Source organism: Condylostylus longicornis, unplaced genomic scaffold (assembly GCF_029603195.1).
Source record: "Condylostylus longicornis isolate FDR11 unplaced genomic scaffold, ASM2960319v2 ptg000018l, whole genome shotgun sequence".
Classification (NCBI taxonomy): Eukaryota; Metazoa; Arthropoda; class Insecta; order Diptera; family Dolichopodidae; genus Condylostylus; species Condylostylus longicornis.
Genome location: NW_026577987.1, coordinates 9,915,991 through 9,942,105, shown reverse-complemented (window position 1 = coordinate 9,942,105; position 26,115 = coordinate 9,915,991). Strand labels below are relative to the sequence as shown.

The following is a 26,115-nucleotide window of genomic DNA, read 5'->3' as shown; positions in this document are numbered from 1 at the left end:
AATTACTCAATTAAAGTTAAATATGAATATTATTAATATGCTAATTATAGTATAAGTTAAACAATAGTGGATGTAATAAATAGTGATAAACAATCATACAAAATTTCATATGGATCTTTCGTGGATCAAAAACCATGTTATTGTTGAAATCCTAGCAAATATTAAAAGGAAACATTACTTTTTGCTTTTCACATATTAGAGATCATTTAAGATAAAAAAACATTACATTCGCCAATCACATTTTTATACACGACAACAGCTGCGAATAACAAAATTAGTATTCGATGACATTTATTATTGGAATATGCTATTTAAATATACATATATTTAAATAGCATTAGGTTATAAACAATATGTACTTGAATTTCTTGTGCTAATCTCAAATAAAATATTGCATTTTTCCAATTTTTCTTAAAACAAAATCTATATAGACTAGTACTCGTATACCGGAGTTTAAGATTGAATTTCTCGAATTCTGAAAATTTCTTACATTACATTAGTTTTGCATTAAAGTTAATCACTATGCAGTACACCACATCTTGTAGTATAGAAACTATTTACATAAGAACAACACAATTGAAAACATTTTTGAAAATTTTACAATTAATTACTTTAAAGTAACACTATAACAATTAAAATTTATTATTGAATTTGTAGATTTGTAATATTATTGAAAAAAATTTAAAATGGAATGAATTTTTACATCGAAATATGGGACTTTATTATTTACATGAGATAATAAATGTAAATAAAGTTTAATAGCTTAAAAGTTTTAAAAACTCTTTGACTAATTTTTAGCATTCAATATGGTCGTTTGAATATACAATCAAGTAGTTATTAAAATTTAATATTTAAAATCAATCAGCTCTAAAAGAGAAAATGTTTACCAAACCAAATTGTAATAAAATTTACATTTTCCTAAAAAATTTGACAAATTAAAGAAAAAAGTTTTTTAAATGCCAACAACCGATTAAATCAAATTGAACTTTTTCGAAAAATAAAAAACGATAAAAAAAAATTGATTATGAAGAAAAAATTTGAACTGTTAGTACAAATATGTATATGTATGTCTAATCTACAGGTAAAATTGCAAGAAAAAAACTAGTATGAAGTATATGTTACAGAATTATAAAGTAAAAAAAAACCAACTAAAGATAGATTTGATTTTATAAAGCAATTAAAATGGAAAAAGGAATATGTTACATACCATTAGCTGTTTTAACATTATTACGACTAGCATAAGTTTTTTCAGTATTTACATATGGTGGTGGTGCTGAAAATTCTGTAACATTATGAAAACGATTTGCAAATTTCGACTCCAAATCAATGACAATTCGATTGACAGCTCCTACGCGGCTACCACAACTTCCACTTCCAGTTACGCCACTACTACTTATGTTACATATATGTGATGTAATTTGGTTATTATTATTGTTACTATTTGTATTATTATTTGTAGCTTGTGAAGCTCGTATCGATGAGTGCCGTTGTGGTGGCACCGGTGGATTGTTCAGTTGCTAAAACAATAAAAAATCATAATAAATAGTGATATTAAAATAATATTTGAAAAAAAAATTTACATTATTGCTTGGTTGACGTAAAGGTGGTGGTGGACACGCTCTGTGCGGTGGTGGCGGAGGAGGAACTCCTGCAACTTGTGTATTACTATTAAATTTATCACCAGCTCCTATACCAATACTTCTATTATTGATTGGTGAATTTAATTTACCAGAGCTTCCACCACTATTCGTACCAATGATATTTGATGTTGTTAATGTATTTGATGGTGAAATATTTGAAACATTGCTTGCTGAATTTGCATGACTTATTTGACCACGTAATTGATCTTTTAATGCTGCAACATTACTTGTTGATCCAAAAGTAGAACTAACAGCAGATGTGTTATTTACAGTAAGATTATTATTATTTATGCCACCACCAAATGAAGGGGATGATGCAGCGGCGCTTAGTGGAATATTACTAAGATTGGTATTTGAAACACTTCTAGCAGGTGTAGGCGGGGGCGGTGGTTTAACTGAAGGGGGTTTCGGGGGTGCAACTGTTGGTCGACCTAAGTTAACGATTTTTAATTTAATTAATTTGATTTTGAATTTTTTTTATTTAAGATGTCATACCAATTGGAGCATTTGGCGCTTGCCTCATATTTGCACTAATTGACTCATGCGATTGGAAGAGTTGTGAAGGATTTTTTAATGTACCAAAATTTTGTATACCTGGTGGCGCGATTGGTGGTGATCTAAAAAGAGAAAATATTATTGAATACAAAAAGCAAAAGTTAAATATAAAAAGCACATTTAATTACAAAACAAGTGTAAAATCAAACGTTACTTAAAAAAATTACATTTAAGATAGAATTAGCAACACATCTCATTAAAAAATCAAAAACATATTATATTATATTGAACATGTTAATGAAGCGGGAATGATTAAATGAAAAAAAAATTACACATTAGAATAATATTAGTGATGTTAGTTTTTTTTTTCTTCAAATTTATTTTATTTCTGTATTCTACCTTGGTGATTTCATACTATGATGTCGTTGAACAGTTGGTCTCTGACCATTCGCCTGGACTAATTGCTGTATTCCAGGCGGTTTAGGTGCACAATTCGGTTTCCCGTGATTGATTGGTTTCGGTGAAATCGATGTTATTGTTGGTGTTGACGATAAAATTGAATTGTTACTAGTACTACTTATGCTACTATTACTACTATTTAAATTACCAAATAATGACGATTTATTTGGTAAAGGAGTTGCTGCAGAAGATGATGTCGATAATGATGAATTTATTGTCCCAGATGATGAATTGATATTATTGCTATTTACATTTGAATTTACTATCGAAAGACTATAAAAGAACAGATTTTGGTTTTGTTTTGTTTAAAGAAAAAAATTAATAAAATAAAAAGATAAAAAAAAAAACATAAATTATAAAAAGATAATGTTTAAGGGAAATGATATTTTATGAAACATCTAACAGTTTGAATAAAATAAGACACTAGAAAAAAAATTATATTTCAACTAAATTTCTTAACACGCGCTCTATTTTAAAATTTATTTTTTAATCATAAAAAACACTCATTACACAATGGTTCTAAATACTGTAATATTAAGTCAAAGAAAATTATTAAAAAAAAAAAAATTTAAATTTTTACTCTTCACATAAAAAACTTTACATTTTAAATAACTACAGAATCTTTAATATAAGTTAATAAATATTTTTTAATAAAATAAAGTTTGGCCCAAATTTGACCTTTTTTTTCTCTTATACGTTTTTGAAAGTTATAATCTCAAAAGTTCACAAAAAAGATACTACTCCTAATTTTTACTTATTGTCAAAATTTAAAATATTTTTTTAATTTTACCTTAGATTTGATGTATTTTTCTTTGCTAAATAACTGCTACTACTGTTACTACTTCCCTCGGATAATGTTGGCGATGAAGCTTTTCCGCTCACTACTGATGATACCGATTTAACAGACGAATCAGACGTACTCTAAAAATATAAATTATTTTACATAATATTATTGCGGTTTAAATTATTGAGACGAATTAATAAAATATCAAAATTCAGATTAAATTACTAAATTTAACCAGTAAAATACTGTGAAATCAAATGAGAAAAAGAATAAAAACAAAAAATAAGCAAATAAATAAATAAATAAAATTTTTAATATACACACTCTATTTGTTTTTTATTCAATTTAATGTGATATTTTAGTAAATACAAAACACATTGGTGCCGATGATTGACTGAATATTATTTTTCGTTTTTTCTTTACTACAATATAAGCTTTTTACCAATTTGCTATTAAATTTTATAATTGAATAAAAAAACAAAACATATTTTTTAGCTAAGGGGTAACTGTACAGAATCATTAATTAGTTGGGCTTTATACAAATGAATTTTAAAAATTGTATAAGTAAATATGAGTAAAATTGAAATGAATTTCTTTTTTATATTTGAATAAAATTTCAAAGACATTGATTTTTATTTTCTAATAAGCAGCGACAATATTTAAATGTGATTGAAATTTTAATTTGTTAAAAAACAAAATGGTGCAATGATTATGTACATATACATGTAAATTATAATGAAAATTAATTTTCTTGAATTTCATATATGAATGGAAACTAATTCAATTTTTCTTTTTCATTTAAAATGGGATAGGAAATTTAATATTTTACTTTAAGCCGGAAAGCTTTTAAATGGTACCATATGTTGCGGTTTTTTCTAAGTATACTCTTTAAAAAAAATGTAAGTATAATGTGAAAATATATATATGTATACTTGACTATACTCATAATTCATCTGTAGAAAATGTATATTTCATATACATAAATACTTACTGATGATAAATTATTTTTTGCTTGTACAGGAGGCTGTGGTGGTGGACCCCTATTTGTTCTTAAATTTGCTTCAGTTGCATTAATTTGCTGTTTTTGTTTCTTTAATGTCAAGTGCTTTGTTAATTCTGCATTAAAATCTAATGGTCCATTCGATGTCTGCTGTTGTTGTTGCTGCTGCTGCGGACTTGTTGATGTTTGATTAATTTTTTTACTATTATTATTACCGGATATAGAATCTTGAGCATTTCGACTAGCTGTTGAAGGACCTTAAAAAAAAAAAAGAAAATTATTTTTTGTATTTTGAAGACAATTTCATTTTTTTTAAATTTTAAGTACATTAAAAATGAATGTATATACCTCTTCCGTTAACTGGTTTTAATTTCGGCATTGAAGTCATACCTTCAAATAAACCACCTAATTTTGGACCACCATTTGCAATTTTATTTGTATTATTACTTCCAATTGATGTTGTTGTATTATTTATAGAACGTTTGGGTGATGTGCTATTATTATTATTATTATTTGTTTCACCACATACTTTACCACATGTCGCCGGACCACTTTTATCTACAGTTACAGTTTTTTTTAATTTTGTGCCTTTCTGTATTGATTGCAATAACGCAGATCTAACATCACCTCCAGAATTAGCAGCAGCTCCACCTAATTTTAAACCTCCCATTGCTGGTGGAGGTGGAGGCCCAGGTGGGGGCGGAGGTCCTGGTGGCGGTGGTATAGCCATATTTTATTATATCTAAAAATAAAAGCAAATAAAAAATTTAGTTTTCTAGTTCTTATCAAATTTAAAATTTTCAATATAAGAATTAAGTAAGTATTTAATTTACATATATTCGCAAACCATTAACATTTAATAATTTATAATTTAATTATTGGATTGAATTATTGATGCTATCAAAATTTTATTTAAGGTTTATTAAACTTTTTTTGAATTACTCATACTAAATTCATAATTTTAATTATTTATTCTTATCATGCTTTTTTATATTCGTTTACCAAGTTTTTAGAATAAATGTTGTATATAAAAAATAAAGACAAAGATAAAAAGATTGTGTATTGCTATTAATTATAATTGAATGAATTCGATTACAGACTAGAATTTAAATTTTTTCAAACAATTTAAAATTAAAGCTATACACTTATTATGTGACAAGGTAATTATGTATATAATTAAATATTATATTAAAAGCAACAATTTGATTCATTTTATTTTATTGTTTATTTAGCTTATGTAATCTTATAAAGTTTAAACTTACTTTTTATTTAAAAAAAAAAAAACAGATGGAAAGAGATAAATTCAAGCGAAATTCGTAAATTACAAATTGACTGAATGATTCATTTATATCAGAATAATTAAATACAATTATAAATCACCGTTTAGAAGTCTAATAAGTTACTACAGAAATATATTTAAAAAAATTTATATTTACTTTATTTCTCAATCGTAATCATATTTAAACCAATGTTATGAATAGATATCGGGTGTCTTGCATATATAGGCGATTATTAAATTATTTTCTTTTTGAATTACAATCCCCTCAAATTTTATTTTTGATTACGAAAACAAAAAAGAACGAATTTTTCTTTAAAAAAATAAAAGTTTATTAAATATTAATAAAATCATTGCATACTTTTAGGAGATATTGTACTAATTTTCTTCATAATAATAGCAAATATAGGCAAATCTATTTAAGTAAGTCAAAAATTCGAGGAGTCAAAAAGGTTGAATAATTGTTTAAAGGCAATTTCTCGGAAAATCTTCATTTACAATTTTAGTAAAACTCAATCTATAAGATTCGAATTGTTATTTTTTTAAGAAATATTTCATCTGGTTTAGAATATCTGCTACCAGATTTTATTAACATTGATTTAGGAAGCTTTTAACATTATTCATTTATTTACTTTCAGAGAAATGTGAAGTTTGTAACTAGTTTTTGTAAAATTTAAATTTAATATCAATTGCAGATCTTAACAAATCACATAAAATTGAAAAAGTTTTAAAATATATTCTTATAAAATGGAAATAATTTTTGTTTGTTGATTTATACAAATTCTTAATTAAAAAATTTTTATTTATAGAAATTCATAATTAGCTAAAATATTTCAAATAATAATTTTCTGATTTCGGAGGACTTATGTATTAAGTACATGTAAAAATTTAGCGAATAAAGGCAAATTTAAGAAAGAAATAAATTTTCAATATATTTTATTTAATTAATTGAAATTTTTTAAAGAGTTTCGAGCTTGAATTTATGATTTTAATCGTACGTAACCCTGTACTTATTTTTTAGTTTAAATAAATGATTATTCATGTATGTATGTTTATGAATATTTCACTAAAATATATACTTATATTATCATAAACTGATAGTATATCATAACATTTTATGCCGTATATAGCTCTAAAACAACTCTCATACACACACAAACATAACAAACTGATTAGATATCAATAAAATTAAGATTAAGTACGTGAATTTTTTTTTTTAATTTTTCAAAGTTACTTTAAGCATAAAAAAAAAGTTTTAAATCTAATTGCAAAAAAATTTTTTTCCATTTTCGACAAGTGTTTGTTACCTTATGAAAATTTAATATAAAAATTTTAGTTATTTAATATCGGTATATCTCCATGAAAAGCTCGTACTTTACTAAAAAAAATTTTTCGTTTATTAAATTTAATAGGATCACAAAAGTGAGCAAAAATAAAAAAAAATTGAAGGATATTTTTTTCTTCCAAAATATTCCTTTTTAGTTCTGTTACTTTTTATTTATTATTTTTTTTTTTGTTTTGTTATTAATCAAGTAAATTAACCTAGTTTTTTTTCCCTTCAATTTAAGGAAGGGCACTTAACATTACAATCAGAAATTCAAATCTAAAAATGAAAACGTCATAAAATCAATGTGTTCCTTTTTATTAACTTTAAAAGTTTTTGGGTGGGTATCAAACAAAAATATGACATTTTCATCTTCCAGTATCTCTAAACTATGTTGTTAAAAAAGAAAATAACTAAGATTCGAATAAATTATACCTATAAGTATGTTGTGTTATTTGTGCAGGTGAAATTTTTATTTTTTTTTGTTTTTCATTCATGAATATGCAAAAATTTGATTTTTATACTTATATAATATTTTACGAGTATTAATTCAATATCTATTAATTATACGAGTATATACGTTATGTATAAAGAGCATTGTGTATTTTCTTGTTATATAATGAAATATACATATACATAAAACCTATATATACTTATATAATATAGGATATAGGGTTTTCTTTTTATTCTTTAAATTGACGTTTGGTATTTTTTCATCATCTATTCCATAAAATATTTTTGGAATACCGGTAAAGCTTGAGAGTAAATAGGTGAAAAAATGTTTTTTTTTTTTTTTTTTAATTTTTTTGTAGGTGAATGTACAGAACATACACACGAGCACAAGGTAGAAACTTTATTGTATGTATATATATATGTAATATAAATATGAGCTGAAAAGCGAAATGAATCAGCAAAACCGCTTATTTGTTATTTGAAAACCGTGTAAGTTTGGATAGAATGTCGTTATTACTAATTGGGAATTAAGGTTTTTTTTAAGGATAGGACTTTTAAAATACTAATGTAATTCCGATAAAATGAAAATGAATAATATAATATGAAAAAAATATACAACAAACAATATGATGATAAAATATTTCCGTTAGAAAATTCAAATTTTAAGGGGTATACAAAATATACAAAAATAAAATGAACAAAGGTGTGAAATATTGTCAGTTTTATTGAAATTCATTGAAATATTGTTGAATTTAAGGATAAAATAGGGATGGCTAGTTGAAATATATTTGATAATAAATCAGTGCCACTTTTAATTAACAATTACAGAAGGCTACTGCAGCGTTATCTTATATAAAACTAGAATATTTTTATATAATATTATGGTTTTATTCTTGAAATTTAATCAAAATAGTATGCCTTTCTTACTTAAACATAATATATTTATAGTTATAACTTTAAATTTTGTTATACTTATAACAAAAGATTTTTGTTTACATTATTATATGTGATTGTTTTCTTTAGTTCATAAATGTCTATTTATTTCTATATCTATATTTTATATACTTATCTGTAAAAGATTTGTTTTGTCGAAAATTATAAAATTTTAAAGAAAAATATAAGTTGATTTTTATGATTATAAGCAAATAAATCGAATTTTACTGTTCTAGGGTTAGCTGCTCTAGGACTGGAATTTTGAAACTTTTTATATTTGGCCATAATATATTTAGCCTAATTAATTTCAAAGTTACTCTTAAAAAATTTAAAAAAGTAATAAATTTTTTTTCCAAATATAAAATCTAAAATTTCATTAAGCTGAAGGTTTTTGTTTTAAATGGGCTATTTTAATATCAGTACACCGTATTTATGATTAGTACTCAATGCCAAAAGATAAAAATACTAAATTTTTTCCAAAAAAAAAAATTTATATACTTTAAACTTAATTTATTCGAAATAAGTATGTATATGATTTTTTGACTTAATAAGTATTATTCATAAAGCTTTATACGAATATGCCGTATTGGGGCTGGTTAATTTTACATTTTCCATTCTCTAAACAAATTTTTATTAAAAAATGTAACACTAAATTCTTATATGTTATAAAAATGAAGGAAAATTGGAATGAACAATTTATTATTTTTAGAATTTTTACAATAATAATTAATTAATTGAATTTTTAATTGTTTTATTTTTCTTTTTAAATTTCTACAATATAATAGTTATAACAAAAAAATTGGTTCACTGTAATCATTCACTTAACATGTTACAAGTGTTATGCTATCTCTGTACATACGTATGTACGTAATGTATGTACATATATATTCAATTTCTTATATCAATATATTAATTGAATCATTAATTAATATCTCAATTTAATATGAATAAATATTCAATGAAAATTCTAATTTATGATATTTTTTTTATTTTTTTTTTCAATTTGAAACTGTAAATTATAATAAAAAAATAAATTTTTATATTACAAAAATTACAAACACTTAATTGGTATCAAAATATTTAAATATTTTCATATTATTTAATTAAAAAAATCGAAAATAAAAAAAAAAAGAGAAAATTAATTAAACACAATTCTTAACTTACGCAAGTTTAAAATATTTTATTTTTTCATAAAATTATAATTTTTGAATTCAAAACTAAAATAATAAAGCTATTTTTCAAAATAATAAAAAAAAATCACTTATGATTCAATTTGAGTACGAAATAAAGAAAATAACAAAAAAAAAAAACAAAAACAAAAAATTATTATTTTTATTTTTTTTTATGATTTCAATGTCAATATTGAATCGAGTCTCGTTTATTATTCTCTCTTTGTTTATTATTATTATTATTTTTATTTAAATTAACTTACAACAATTTTATTTTACAAGCACACATGTTTAAATTCATATAATGCAATATTTTCATAAAAGATATTCAAAAACAAAATTTTGTTTGTTATCCAAAACCTACTAAGTCAAAAAAAATCAGTTTGTGGGGATTTGAAAATTTTGGGAGATATTCAGAAAAATTTTTAATTAAATTTTGAAAATTTGGAATTTCTACTTTACAATTACTAAGTATATCAAAAATTAAAATTTCAGTTTATCATGTATCAAAAAATTTGTGTTCTTAAATATTTAAATTGCGAAATGAAGCATTATAAAATTTATTCAAAATTTTTGGACTTTTTTAACATAAGTAGTTACTTTTAATTAAATACAGTTTATTTCGTAGTTACAAAATATATTATACATTTAACTACCTATAAAAAATTTAGTGCAAACAAAATGCACAAAGTTTTAGTATTAGTCTAAGTACTCTAAGTCAATAGTTATTCGAAACCATTTACAATATATGAATGAAATACATGAGGATGAGATATGTGCGTATATATTGAGTAAATAAATTAAATATGTACACACATACAAAATCGTTACGAGAATTAAATTGTAGTTATGCATTAAATAGATTCAGTAATAGTTTAGTCTGCAATGATAAAAATTTGCAAAAATTGATTTAGCACATTTCACTAGTTAACCGATGATTTTTATCTATAGTATAAAAAATTTATTTTATTTACTAATTGATGTCATTACCTGGTCTTTTTTTTTAAGACAAGTTTCTTTTCAATTTTGCTTTGAATTTTTTTAATTTTCTTCATTCTTTATTCATACATACAACACATTCATACTTGTTTACATAGAAAATATTTTATTTTATATGGATATATGAATATGTAAGTATAGATAAACATTTTATTTCTATAAATACGTTTTCTTGTTATTAAAATATTCAAATATGTTGTATTAGACTTAAATGAGTCACATTTTCTTTGATTGTGTTTTGAGCATTATAAGAAAGCTTAGGAAATAAAATATAAAAATAAAAAATAAGAAAATATATTTCGATAATACTTACTAAACTTAGTAAGCAAGCTATTTGAACGGAATATTCAAATAACTTTATTATTAAAAATTCAAAATCACAGTAAACAAAATATAGATGTATGTAATAATAAATAAATAATAACGTAATATATTTTAACAAACTTACTTATAAAATAAATATTTTACGTGTAATGTACTTTTGTTACTTGATTTGACTCAGCAACAAGAATTAGCTAGTTGCTTAATAAAAAATAACTGCTTTTTTTTTTAATTTTTAATTTTTAATAGTACATGTTTGCTTCTTTGTTTTTTTATTATACATTTTTTTGCATACATATGTATGTACGTTATTAATTCCGATGGATCTGAACTTACTTGCTATCAAAATATATATGCAGCCATGTATACAAAACATTTAACGCTAAAATAAAAAAAATGGTAAATATTCGGAAACATGTTCTTTTATGTTCTTGTTTTTGAAAAAAATCTAAAAAAAAAATTTATTTTACTTTTTGTTTAAATCTTGTTTTTATAGATTTTCTTGAAAGAAGTTTTTATGTTTATATTCTCTCAATTCGACAACTATTTAAATTTTTATTTATTAATCAATATTTAATATAATAAATAGTCATTTTTGTCATAAAAAACTCAGCAAAATCGCCTACTTGTGTAGTAGGCGAAATCAAGAAAATTTTTCGAGCTTAATTTTAAGTATGAATTTGTTAATTTACTTGAGTATTAAAATACTTATTAAGTATATGTAAATAAATAAATTTATTCAATATTAAGCAATACTATTTTTGATACAAATTGGAAATAGAATTGTGAACACCAACCAGTGTAATTAATAGTGTCAGTACTAACGAAAAGGATATATGCATTATTCAAAATAAAATTTCTAATTGTTATGTTAATCTATTTTAAACGGAAATGCTTTCATCTTACTATTTTAGAGGCATGTACAATAAATATGACTGTAAGTGCAATTATGAGTTATTTGTAACTGGACCTCTTAAATATGGAACTTTCATTATTTAAGATATTACATTACTGACATTATTTTTCATATAAAAATATAAAAACATTAAAATAAATTTGTCTGCAACTATTCATCTCATACACTTCTTAATATACCCTAGTGTAACTATTGTAACTACAAACCTGGACGGTATTTACCTATATGTATACACCATAAGAATATTTTATTTATAAACCTAAGAGGTACGCCGAAATTATATAATATAAATGTATGTATATATATAATATTAAATGTTTTACTTTATCTATTTAAGTATAATGAATTACATTTTTGCAATAAAATTAGATTTATTTTAATTAAAAATTTTAAGATAAACAAAAAAAACTATAAATTATCTGGACATTTTTCTTTTTAATTTGATTACCTGTACCTTACCTATTTTTATAAATATTTAACCTATCCCATTTTAATATTGAAAGTATAATAATTTCCAATATTGTCTAATACAAAAAAGTAGGACCTTCTCCATATTATTATCGATTAACTTTCAATTTAAAAAGTAATAATTTTGAGGAGAAAGCAATAATTAAATTTCTTCATGTAATACTATCTTACACGTAACTGTAGGACGAACTGTACTGAAATTAATGAAAAATCTATTTAAAGATATTAAGAAATGCTAATAAAAAATAAATAAATTAATGAAAAAGCCTAAATCACTATTAAAATTTATTTCTTTAAAAAAATTTCAAATAATATAAAAATAGATCAGGAATAGTTTATAGTTATTTTGCTCAAATTATTTAATTTCATTCTATTTATATAAGAGAACTATACTTAAATCCGATCAATTTTATATACTATTAGAATTTCATGTAATAAATACGCGGTATATAATTAAAATTAGTTGAAACAACTCAAAAATTACACCCTACTCTGGGTTTGTTTTCTTGTTTTTTTTTTATTTATATTATTTCTGTATTAATCTTTAAAATCTCTTAATAACCTTTTTCGTTTTTTATTTTTATTCTTTGCTTTCTATCATTTTCACTCCCTCTTTTTGTTCTAATTACTTATTTGCACAATTTTTATATAAAAAAAAAGAAAAACTAACTGACCAATTCCTTTACAGACCATCAAGAAGAAGAGAGTTAAGTTATGTGGAAAACAATTTCCTTATCCCCATATACGTATATACATTTTTTACTATGTACATACATTTACAGTAATTACATTGGTATGTAAGCTTTTATATATACAGTCGGTGTTAAAAAAAAAAAAAAAAACAATTTCTTTAATATAATTTCGAAATATTAGTGAGGATCAAATGTGTTGAGTAGACATTTAAAATAAAATTTTCATAATTTGCAAATTAGAAAGCTATCTTATGAAAGATTTGGTGGATTAAAGTCAAAAGCCTATGGATCGAAATCCGCAAAATATAGTTCTGCTGCAGAATAGTATAATTTCACGTTTGATATACAGCAATGTCTCTTGTATTAAAAATTTTGAATCTTAGTTCAAATATTAGTTCAAATCTTAGTTCAAATTATTAGGTTAATATTAAAAATTTATTAAAACATTGTTTTAATAATTTCTAACAGACTAAAAAAATATTATTTATAATTATATATTTTCTAATAAAATAGTGGCAAAATAATGGCAATTCGTTTTCGAAGCGCAAGGAAAAGCAAATCGTGTATTTCAAAAATTCTGTATGCTTTACATAAAATTTTGAAAATAAAGTATTAAGTCCAATTTTCGACTTTTTGAGTTAAATTTCTTTGTAGAAAATTAACAAAAGTTTTGCTAATTTTAGAGGAGAATTATAAATAATTATATTTGTAATTTTATTATAATGTCAATTTGAAGAGAAGTATCAATGTCAAAAAATCATAATTTGCATCCTGAAATGCAATTGAATTTCAATATGGTTTTAAAAGTCATTTCAGAAGTATGTTTTTGACAATGTGAAATACTGAAATCGTTACGAGTGTACAGTTTGTATTTAATACTGACTGTATATATGTATAACGTGTTATAATAATAACAATAGATAGGTAAATATGTAACAATTTCACTATTATTTTCACATATTTCTTCTTTTCAAATATAACATGTTATACTTACTTAATATAACTTGTATTTGTAACCATCAAAACCTATAATAATAAACAGACCAACCGAACAGGTAAAGTCATTGTTCTACATTTTTCGCAAATTAAAGCAGCAATATAATAAAAACAAACTAAAAAAAGAAGAGCAAAACACATCAAAAATAAATGAAGAAGCAGCAGAAAAAGCAAAAACCACGTAAATTACAACAAAAATTGTTAACTAGACTTTGTAATAAATTTTTTTTTTTATCATAAACTGATTTTATTTCGACTTACTTGTTCTTTTTTTTATTAGCTAGCTATGGCTAACTAATATGTCTCGCATGTATGTGTTCTTTTTTAGATTTTGGTTTTCTTTTATTTTTTGCAAACGTAATCACAACATGGATTCACGTTGTATTTGAAAAACTATTGGAAAAATTTTATTTCTATATATATTTTTAGCCATAAATTTTCCTTTACATCTTCTGTGTAATGTACACGACCGGTTAATATGGTTTATTTGCAAATAAGTTTTACAATACAAGAATAACCATATAGAAAATTTCAAAAAAAAATGTAAAAAAAAAGAATGTATTAAGAAATAATCATTTGGTTGGTAGAGGTAAGTATTATTATGCATTTTGATTAAATATATATAGGTAAAAGCAGAAAAAATATAACAACAAATAAGAACAGCAGTATTAAATTAAAGCATAATAAACCATTAAGTGTAATAAAATAAATCGCATATCATAATAAAGTACCCATTCTTTTATACTCTTCTCTATATGAATAAAATACTGTGTGCTGTATATGAGTATAATGTATATATATATATATATAAAAATAATAACATGGTGATGTTATGAATGGCAACAATATTATAGAGATGGTGTAACCATATAAAATTAATTTATTCACCTATTTATTTATTTAATATTGTATATGTATAAAAAATAGGTACAAAGTGATTCGTAAACAAGTGGATTGAAAGAATGAAAATATATACCAAGGGCTGATCAACTCTATATGAAAAACATATGCGAATTATAACGTTGTCTTGTTTGCAAAATCATTTCATGTCAAATTTGAATACTACTATTTGAGTATTTTCTGAGATTGAAATAAATTATCTGAAATTATTTAAAAAAAAAGGCGACCATATTGCTAAGTGTGTTTTTCAAAAAATTTTTAGTGTTTCAAATATGATCAAATATATCAGCATTTCGGATCATTGCCACAATCGCATTCAAATTACATGAAAGATAATAAACCATTTGTGATAATTATATGTATACATGTATGTACATATAAAAATGTCACTGTAAGTCTTACAAATTGAACGGTAAATTTTTATCCCAAATGAACAGGGTATATAAAATCGTCAAAAGGAAATCAATATCGCTTTATATATGCAAGTATAAGTACTGAAATGTATTCACAATCAAAATTTGTACAGATCATAAATTAAAACAAGGGAAAATGAATTTTTTCTTGATAAAAAACAATGGGAAAAACGTTAAATTCTAATGAAGCATGAATTTTAATTGCATGAGATTTATTTTTTTTTTAAATTTTATAACAATATCGAATTTCGAAGGTCCATATATAAGTATATATAATTATACTTATACATAATATTTTTAAGAGTAAGAAAGTTCTAAGAAATTTCAAAAATATTTTGAAATTCAAAAACCGAAAATTTTGTTATTTTTATGCTTCTACTCTGTAAAAGCTTTAATGGTTAATTTTTATTTGAGTAATAAGCTACTTGTAAAAACAAAATGAAAATATTGACAATAATTTTACAATATTTTTTCAAAATATTTAATGGTTTGCATATATTTAGGGGCAGAAACAAATTCATTCATAATTTGTTTAGAAAATGTAAATTATCTATGACAAGTTTTTCTGCAGGAAAAAAAATATTATACTGAATTTGTAAAGCTCTCGGGTCTAAAACTAGTTCTTAAATCACAAATACATTCGTTAACACAAGTTTCGATTTTCAAATATTTCGACATTACTACCATAACATTTAAGTTTTTGGTCTGCCTTTTGTATAAAAATTTTCAAATTTTGATTCAAAATCATACCTAGTAATAAAAGTTATAAAAATTTTATTCGGTAGAGTTGCTAAAACACTAATAAATTATGTGAAATATCGTCGTCTGAATTCTCTTTTGTTTCATACGGCGTTTTTGCATTTTTTGACGCAAAACTTGCTCCAAGGGTTTTTGAGCACACTCTTTTAGATTCTGTTATCGGAATTCTCTTATAAGCTTTAATTTGTAAAATACTCAGCGGATATTTTGCCCCATTGTGTCACGTTATTACAATAATTCTAATAAAATAAAATAAATTTTATGCGAAAATATTGATAAAAAATAATTTTGTATACTTATTTTTTTACCTTAATGTAAAATTATGTTAACCAAAAACCCATATTATTTTACGTAATTTTAGAAATTAAAAAAAAAAATTTGAATTCCAGAATTGATACTTATGCGTTTTTTTTTCTTTCGCAACATAAAACCGCGAAATTTTAATTTTTCCTTTTTATTTTTAGTGGTTTCGTTTTGAATTTTTGTTTTCAAGACCTTTTATTTCTATAATTTTATTTATATGTTTTTCAATTTCAATTCTTATTTTTTTGTGTTATGACAATATGGCAAGAAATAAATAAAGAATAATAAAAAAATGTGATTCATTCCCGATGCTGCGGTGCTGCTATAATTTTTTCAATCACCTTAAAAATGTGATAATTTCTCGCAAAATGTTTAAATCTACACTGGCATTTTTTTTTTTTGATTAATTATTCCTGATTAATTACGAGTATAGAATTAATAAAATTAAGTAAGTAGTACATATACGCATATACACAAATCATTTTGGATGCAAAATATCAATTAATTTAATATATAAAACTTGTATATATAACATTTACAAGCAGCCACATGTGCATTTAAAGTGTTGAATTAAACTGAAGCTGACTCATTTTTCTTATAACAAAAGGTCAAACAATTTAAAAGTTGACACATTGTAATGTGATTTGTTTGATATTTTATGTTGCAAAATATACAAAGAAACACAACAAAAGCTTTCGCACAAAAAAATTAAAAGAAATATGATAAATACAATTTGGAATTTCAAAAAGAAAAATATATTAAGCAAATAAAATTGACAAGACTGGTAATATAAAATTTGAGTTGCTCTCAATTACAAAACAAATTTTTGAAAACGTGTTAAACAGTGTGTTTGTTTGGCGTTTACGACAAAAATGATTAGGTACGAATGGTTAAAATACCTTGCCCTTAAATATAGAAAATTTGAGACCTTTATAATTGAAATTCGTATTTTTTCACAAAATATAACTTCGCTTTTTACAATACACCAATAATCATACATAGTTTACAAAACCAAATTAATACGATATATTTTTGACATATATTTTCGCCAAAATTTGGTTCACATAATGATCGGAAATTTTAACCTCAATGACTCTTCCAAATTTTCCAAAATCTTGATATCATGAACACGTAATACTCATATTTATATAATCTTAAGTAAGCTAACCCACAAACAACAGAAAGAAAAAGTTGTAGGATTACTTCAACAATTAGTCACTCATGATTCATTTACTTTGAAATTTATTGAAAGATATTTTGTCCTCCTTTAAATTAAGTATAAAAATATCCAATTGGAATATTTATTTAAAACTCCTACTATACTTTAAATTTTGTATGCATGTATTAGATATGGTAATATTTTTCTTTGAATGAAGTTTTCAATTGTTATAAGTACGGCTTATTACAATTAAAATTATTAATAAAAAATTTAATTAAGAAAATAAAAGAAAAATTTGTATTGCCAATATCAAAATTCTGCTAATTTACAATATTTTATTTAGTATTTTGCATATTTCAAGGAGCTCTGTGAACACGAAATGATTAAATTTTATTCTTAAAAGCTATTTTAACTGATAAACAAACAAATTTGAATTTAAATATCTGATTTCGACAAGCTTATATCTCAATTTTTATATCTCAATCCCATAAATTACATGAGAGGTTTCGATCTAATTTTTTAAGTAGATCACAATATCTCAATCACAGAAATTTGGTCACAATAGCTCAAACACTTTACAAGATAGAATTATTTTTAAAAATTTTAAAGTAACTTTTTAAATTAATGATTCTATTGCATCCGAGTAAGGAGCGCAAGAGTTCTGGTATTTAATATTAATTTGACTGGTTTTTAAGTGGCAAAAAAAATGGCTAACAAATTCGACATTTAGATGAAACACATTAAGTATAAATTTGTATATTTCAGAGAATTATTTATCAGAGTTACAAACGAAATATTTAATCATAGGTATACTTATATGTATACTATGAACATAGTTTGCACTGGTAAAAGTATGCCAGTCTATGTGAATGGCTTTAAAAATCCTAAAGTCTTGAGTTAGTAACATCGTTAGTAAGTACAAATAAATACTTAATAATGATGATTTATAATTTATAACTTTTAGAATTTAGTTTAAATTTAAAGAACCCGGGCCTCTATAAAGTAACATATGGAGACGTTAACCAAATGAGGTTATTGAGAAAATTTTTCTTACATTAAATACTTAGAAAATCTATTCTGAATATTAATAAAATAATTTTATTAAATATTCACAAGTTTTTTAATTATTTTTTAATAAATATTTAACTAGTTTTTCAATTAAAATAATTAAACTCTATTACTCAAAATAATTTATTTATTGCACTAACAAATTTCAAAAGAAATTAATTTATTCACAATTTTGTGTTATTTAAAAAATAATTTAAAAAATTAATTTTAACATTAGTCACCTAACTTATAATCTTAGTCACATACTCTTTTAATGTGCATGCTCATATGTAATTGTCTTAATTCTTACATTTTATTAATTCAACTTAAGTATCATTAAACTTGAAATGTTTTTTCTTAAATCACCATGAAATTCACAATTATTATTTAATTCACCATACTATATAGTTTTATTGCAATTATTATATTGTTGCAGTTATGTATACATATATATAAATTTTATTTTTAATAATAAATAGGCAAAATACATAGTACATGCTTTATAAAATGTTTTGCAATTACTAAGCAAATGCTTATAAGTACTTGTATACATTCATCCACATTTAGGTACCTCAATGTACATGTATAATTTTTTTGTATTACAATATGATTATCAATCATTTCTGAGATCTATGACGATAAAAGATTACAGTACCACTGAACTTATCTTATTATAGACTTGGATAGATGCATGAAGTCATGTACCTATGTACATATGTATATACTTAAATAAAAAAGTAAATTTCGTTTCTATAACATGCCCATTCGTTCATAACAAAAAGTCTATTTTGATATTAACTTCAAACTTACAGATGATAGGGCATTGTATAGGAATGGCAAAATTAAAAGTTTATAAAAATCCAATATTTCTTTCAAGAAAGAACCTTTCCACTGACGTATTGTTATATTAAGAACCCAAATTACAAATTGAGCTAAAAATCAACTATATGTGAAGAGTTATCATATTACTAGATAGAGAAACTTTTCTTGCTTACCTTTTAAATTTTAATATTTCTAGAGAGTGGATACCTTAAGAATAGATTTTTATTGATTGTTAAAGATTACAATTTTAATATCATGCAGAAAATTCCGTTACACAATTACAACTTCCTTTTTGAAAATTGAATATTCAACCTAAAATGTAGCAGAGAATTTAATGCTAATTTCCTCTTAGAGTTTAAGACCCACAATTCAGTTCCCGTGTAATTAAATCAACTGCCGAGAATTGAGTGCCGTTTTTTTTAATCCACCCACGGAATAAAATTAATTTTATTTCAATGGTAATAATTGCACAAAATTATTATGTAAGGGATGAATGCGTAATTATTGTAAATATAATATATGAGTTAAGTTTGATTTAATTTTCTCTAAGCAGTGTCAACGTGGGTCAGAGTCTGTTTGACGCGGCTAAACGGGATATCGAAGATTAGCATTGGGGATTTAGATAAATTCGTCACGGGAATCGGCTGCCTTAGATATATCACCTGTAATCGTACAGTCAATGACGGCCTGGTGATCACGGAGAAGTGGAGACAAAACGGCTCATTTGCGATAATTGGGGCGCTGTGGATCTCCTGCACCGGCCACGTCAACCAACCAAGCAGTATCAAACTTTAGACCAGCTTTTTGAATATATTACTCCTTAATTCTTTCCAATTGTGAATAATGAAGTCTCATCGAATGAATATAAAGTTGGATGAAAATATTTTACGAAGAAACTCGTTACTCTTCCTATACATTTATTTTTCTACTCTTTCTGAACTAGATTAAAACTTAAAATATTAGACTAAAAGTCACCAGTGTAAATAAATCGAAAATAGAGAAAAAAAAATAAAGAAAAATTGCAATCGTTTAAATATTTTAAAATGATTTTAAAAGAAAAATTACAGAAGTTCCACAAAAAAAAAATACTGCCTATTTACATGCTACGAGTATGTTATAGTATAAATATGTAACTAATACTGATAAGAATGCCGACTACGATGATAATGATATTGATAATGATTATAAGGATGATGCTATTTTCTCTTATTACCACCGTATTCAATTCAAAGTAGAAATTGCAGCAATTTTTGTATTTATATCAGCTCTGCGCGATTATTATTGTCTGTCATCTGTTCATTGAAAAAAAAAAGAAAAATATTTTTCCTTTTCTTTTTTTTTTTGCTAATTTTCTTTTGCCTTACCAACTTTCATTCAGAGATTTATGCTTTTTTTCTTGCTTAAATTTTTGTTTTGTTCTTTTTTACTAAGTTGGTATGTACGTAAAATTTATAACAGAATACTTATTGCATATTATACAGTAATAATTTAATATATAATAAAAATACTAACATACTAACATAGATGCATAAGCGTGCAAATACGAGTATAAAATAATGGTATAGCTATTTACGTACATATATTTTCCAAAGAATTTTGTTATAATGGAGAGAACATCTTGTATCTTATCAAAAAAGAAAGGGTACATATACAAGTATGTCATATATATGTTTGTATGTAGTTGCACATACTCTTATTTGTATGTTTTTTTTATTAGTACGTACATATATCCAGGTATATAGTACGTTTGTGAACAATAAGTAATATCAAAGAATGAATTATGGCTATGACAAAATTATAGGGTATCAGACATTAAAGATGAATCACATCAATGTGTGTTAAAAGTTAAAGGGATAACAAAACATCAAAAATAAAAGAAAATGTTATATATAAATATATTATGTCAAATACTTAAATATATTTCTTGATTGACAAATAAATATTTTAACGATTATTGAATCGTTCTTTACTTAATTTCAGACTAAATCTTGGTTTTTGCCGTATATATAAGCAGTACCTTGCACTTCACATTTCAAAATTGTTCCTATAAAAACCTTAACAAAGAGAGACTAGAGCCGAAATGAAGAGTAACGAAATAGAGATTGATTAAAAATAATATTAGGTTAAACCAAAGGTTTATAAAGAAGCTTCTCCCTTCAACAACTGAAAATAATGCTTTTAATAACAGTCTAAATAATGTATATAAGTATGTACACAAAATAATTTCATTCATATATCAAAATATTTCATCAATTGCATACATTTAGGATGATGTAAAGACGAAAAATTGAGGCAGACATTACCATAGTACTCGAATTTAAGGGTTAATTGAGTGAGTTAACAAAAATAATTATATTTTTTGATGACACGGATTTACCCTCAGCTGTCTGTATTTATTGAAATTTAAAAACCATGTAGTTTCTGAAATATAAGATGCTAGAAATTCAAATTTTACAAATTTTGAGAGGCGATAAGTTGATAGCTGGTGGAGGCGGAAAAAAATATTCTTCTAATGAAATATTTACTAGTAAATAATAAACTATTTACTAATATCTAAGAGCTGCTAAAATTTTAGAGTCACAACACTTATTTCCTAGAAGAAAAACGATATCAAAAGTTTAAAGCAAAAGCAGGTCTTAGATAACGGTTAATGCTAGCAGTCATTTTGTTTTTTTTAATATTTAATTAGGCTATCCAGTAATAAATGAAACCGACCACTACTTTTCTGCGTTTGCAAAGTTTGAAAATGTTGATGGTTTCCACAGACACACGGACAGAGTGAAACTAATAAGTATTTCTTTTTTTAATTTTTTTTTTGAAAAACTGCTACGAGGTGGTTACATTTTCTCTGGGTTAAATAGTTTAATAATTTAAAAATCTAATTTTAAAATTTCTTTTAAATCGTTTTCTAACCTCACAAGGACTTGGTATATTGAAATAATGAATTTAAAAAATCTCAAAAGTTGAAACAACGAATGATATAATTTTTAAAATTTTGTTTTAAAGTAATTGCTGCCTAAAGCGGGGTAATTTCCAATTTTGTTCTAGAGAAATTAATTTCTCATTCCTTCCGTTTACATTCAGCGTGAATTCAACTAACAGCTTTTTATCTCAAAATAGTGCTATTAGCTGGTTTAGATTTTTGCGCTCACGGATAAAAAGACAGGGAAATAATTTTATTGTAGAATTTTTTCGAAAATTTAGCAAAATTTACTATAATTTCTATTTTCCAACACATTTTTGATTAGCATTATAAACTGAATATCATTATTATTAGATTTATAATTTAAAATGCTAATGAATTGTTAAATAATAAGCGATATATTATTAAATGACTTGATAATATACACACTCACTTGTGTATATGAATAAATGCTTGCTTGTGTATTGTGTATATACGTATGTAGTCATATTTATAGAACAGCGCTAAATTTTGTTTTGTTTGTTGTAGGCATATTACATTGAAATAAAATGAGTTTTTATATTTATTGTAAAAACATACGTTCAAACATATTAACATTATATAAAAATAATTCTAAATGAAGTATAATATTGTTTAACTGAATGCAGTTTGTTCTTTTATTTATTGTTTCTTTTCAATTTTTATTTTTAGGATAAAAATGTCAACATCCGGTTAAAAAAAAAAGACTACTTAAATATGTATGTACGTTACATATATAAAAAAAAAATTAATTTTACATGAATATTTTATGGTTGTAGGCAAATTTTTTATTTCTTTATTATTAAATTTTAATAACACAAATACATTTAAATAACAATGAAAAAAAATCGCAATTGCATATCGATTTATTTAATAATATTTATCGTAAAATTGACAACGAAAGGATTAAAAGCAATAAAAAAAAATTAAAAATTAAAGTTGCTGTTCAAATTTGAAAATTTGGATCCGATCGATTTCAAAAATAATTTATAGGCTTTTTTTTCTCATAAATATTTTTATAATAATAATTAAATTTAAGTAAACTAACTATGTATATTATTCAAAATTTATCAAATATTTATTTTGAAAATATTTACATTGCATATTTTTTAAAAAATTTTTAATTTACTCATATGACTCGCTTTCTGAACACAATAAAATAAAATTAAAATTCTCATTTAGTTCAAATTTATTTAATGCACGTATAAGCGATTACATATGTGCATAAATTTTACAAATATAAATCACACACATACTTAAATACTTATTAAATCTCTCTAAAATTAAATGGTATGGTCATTATTATACCAGTCGAATTTGTTAGAAACTAGATAATGTAAACAAATACAATATCGATTTCTATTTTGAAAATTTCAGTCAAAAAACAAAAATTTTAAAATTTTAAACCAGTATACATGGCACATGCTAAATCCACTTAATTTATTCCCATTTATTTTATTATTATTTATTTCTTCTTCATTTCGCTTTATTAAGTATTCAAAATTTTTTAAAGCTTTTATAAGTAAGTATGATAAAAGTGCATAATGTGTATTAGATTTTAGTAATACTAAGCACAGGGTGCTATACATAATTTGTGTTATTTTAAAGTTTAAATGAAAATTGTTTAGGTTTTAGGAACAGTAGTTTAAAAATCCAGAATAAGAGCAAGACAGGGTAGCGACGGAACAGGGAATGAAATATAATATGGCAGACTTTGTTAAAAATATTCTGCCACCGTGAGCATATTTTTAGTATTTAGTTTAAAAAATTGTAAGTGTAAAATCATTTTCAAAAGTACTTAGTTAAGCCTCGATTTAAAAATTACTCAATAAAGTTCAATATTCAATCATTTTTAAAATTAATTTTGCCAAAAAAACTCCCAAGAAAAAAAATACCAAAACACTCAAATAAATATGGGGAATAATTTTATTAGCTTTTAATTTTTGTTAATTTTTAAGATGAATTTTATTACAAAATTAGAAATGTAAGTAAGTAAAACGCATAAAGACAACATTTACATTAGTATTTGGATTTATATTGTAAATGAATTGGAACCAGCGTGAAAAGTGCATATTTGATTTTCCTCCCACATTTAAATTTTAAACTTCATTTTATATATAATGCTTGCATATATATATACTTATTACATAATATGCGTATAGGTATATTGAGCTGGTTTTTTTGAAAGTGGTATAAGTCCATTTTCATACATTGACATATTTAAGGTTTTGCATTTGAATCAATTAAAAAATATTGGCCATAATAACATATTTTGTTTATTTTATGTTTAAGCAGAACTCTCAGAACTCTATTGAAATTGTGATTGTAACTGTGGAGATAAGGTGTCTATAGCTCATCAAAATCACCATTAACTTAGCCTTTTTAAAAAGTGGACTTATACCACTTTCAAAAAAACTAGTTCAATTATTTTACTGAAATTTCAAGAGGCGCATAAGTATATTTTGTAATATATTTTGATGATTTAACATTACCCAATAAATTAAAGGGTTAATTTGTAAAAAATATAATTTTCTTAAGAAATTTTTTTAAAAAGAAATCATAAATTTTATTAAAGTTTCAATATTAATTAGATCTAGAATAAGCTGTATGAAAACCAATTCATCAATTGTTATAGAAATACAATTTTAAGTTCATGGAGATTCACTTAGATACATGCACATTAGATACAATTTAACAACTACACGTTTTATTAGTAAATTCATAATATAATTAGTGTAATAGGCACAATACCTATTTATATATATGTTCTTGTGATTGTGTGTTTCAAATAGTAGATTGCATGTAGCAAATCAATGTAAACAATACTTAATAATCATGTGGATTACAGTATAAAGCAATGTGAAGAACATTTTCTCGGTAATTTCTTCATACCTCTATAGCTAAAATTTTTTAATTTTTCTGCCTTTAACTAGTTCCTTTGATTACGGCATCCATCTGTTCTGCAGTTGTATGTAAGGAATTTCCATTAAGTTAATATTATAATTAATATAAATTTAATTTCATGTAATTTATTTTTAATACAAGAAAATAATATAATTTTTCATTAAATAAGCTTAGGTTTGAAAAAAAAAATATACATTTTTTCCGCAAAATTTATTATGCGCAAAATATTTGTTTTTTATGCTAAACTTAATATCTTTTGTTAGAAACAGAAATTTTTGATTACCTGAATATTAATACTTATGGATTAACAGATTATGAACCCAAATTTATCACTTACATACATATAAAATTCGACAATCTAAACAAAGGACAATGTAATATATTATATAATAAGAGTTAAATATTGAAATGACACATTAATTTGCAAAACCGTTTCAATTGTGCGTTTTATTGGAATTATCTGTAAAATACAAATTAATTAGTCATTTTAAATATTTATGTATGCATTATGCATTTAATATAGATGTGTATACATATAATTGTTGTTTATGGTTACTTTAATTGCCCAAAACATTGATAATTTTTGTTCTTTTGTTAAAAATGCTGAATTTTCAAAATTCAGAACAATGGTATTGTGTAATATTGTAAAATAGTTATTAAAAAAATTGAACACATAATTAATGTATGGGTGCCCAAATTAATTTACTAAGTAAAACGGTCCTTGTAACATTTTGATTTCAAGAAAACATTCAAGTTTACATTAATTTTTGATTTCTTAAATATTAAATTAAAGTTTATAAAAATAAATTATTTAATAGTTTATTAATATATTTAATCATTTCTTATTCTTGTACATTCATAATTCGCTAACAAGAGCTCTAGAATATTCCCTGAAATAATCGAATTTTCTTAAATAACTCCTATTTTTAAAAACCCATATAT

General features: G+C 23.6%; 1 protein-coding gene across 4 annotated transcripts in view; it reads right to left on the bottom strand.

Annotated features, from left to right (window-relative positions):
* Window positions 1-26,115, bottom strand: part of LOC129606300 (putative uncharacterized protein DDB_G0277255) — a 44,381-nt gene that overhangs the window by 2,556 nt on the left and 15,710 nt on the right. For 2 of the 4 annotated variants that reach the window (XM_055516550.1, XM_055516552.1), the window contains exons 2-8: window positions 4,727-5,120; window positions 4,370-4,635; window positions 3,385-3,515; window positions 2,535-2,867; window positions 2,136-2,257; window positions 1,581-2,071; window positions 1,208-1,517 (exon numbers count right to left, since the gene is read on the bottom strand). In XM_055516550.1, coding sequence (XP_055372525.1) covers window positions 1,208-1,517; window positions 1,581-2,071; window positions 2,136-2,257; window positions 2,535-2,867; window positions 3,385-3,515; window positions 4,370-4,635; window positions 4,727-5,108 — 2,035 coding nt within the window. In that variant the 5' untranslated portion in view covers window positions 5,109-5,120. Of the gene's footprint in view, window positions 1-1,207; window positions 1,518-1,580; window positions 2,072-2,135; window positions 2,258-2,534; window positions 2,868-3,384; window positions 3,516-4,369; window positions 4,636-4,726; window positions 5,121-5,640; window positions 5,660-26,115 lie in introns of those variants that run through there. The other 2 variants (XM_055516551.1, XM_055516553.1) reach the window with 2 other exon arrangements.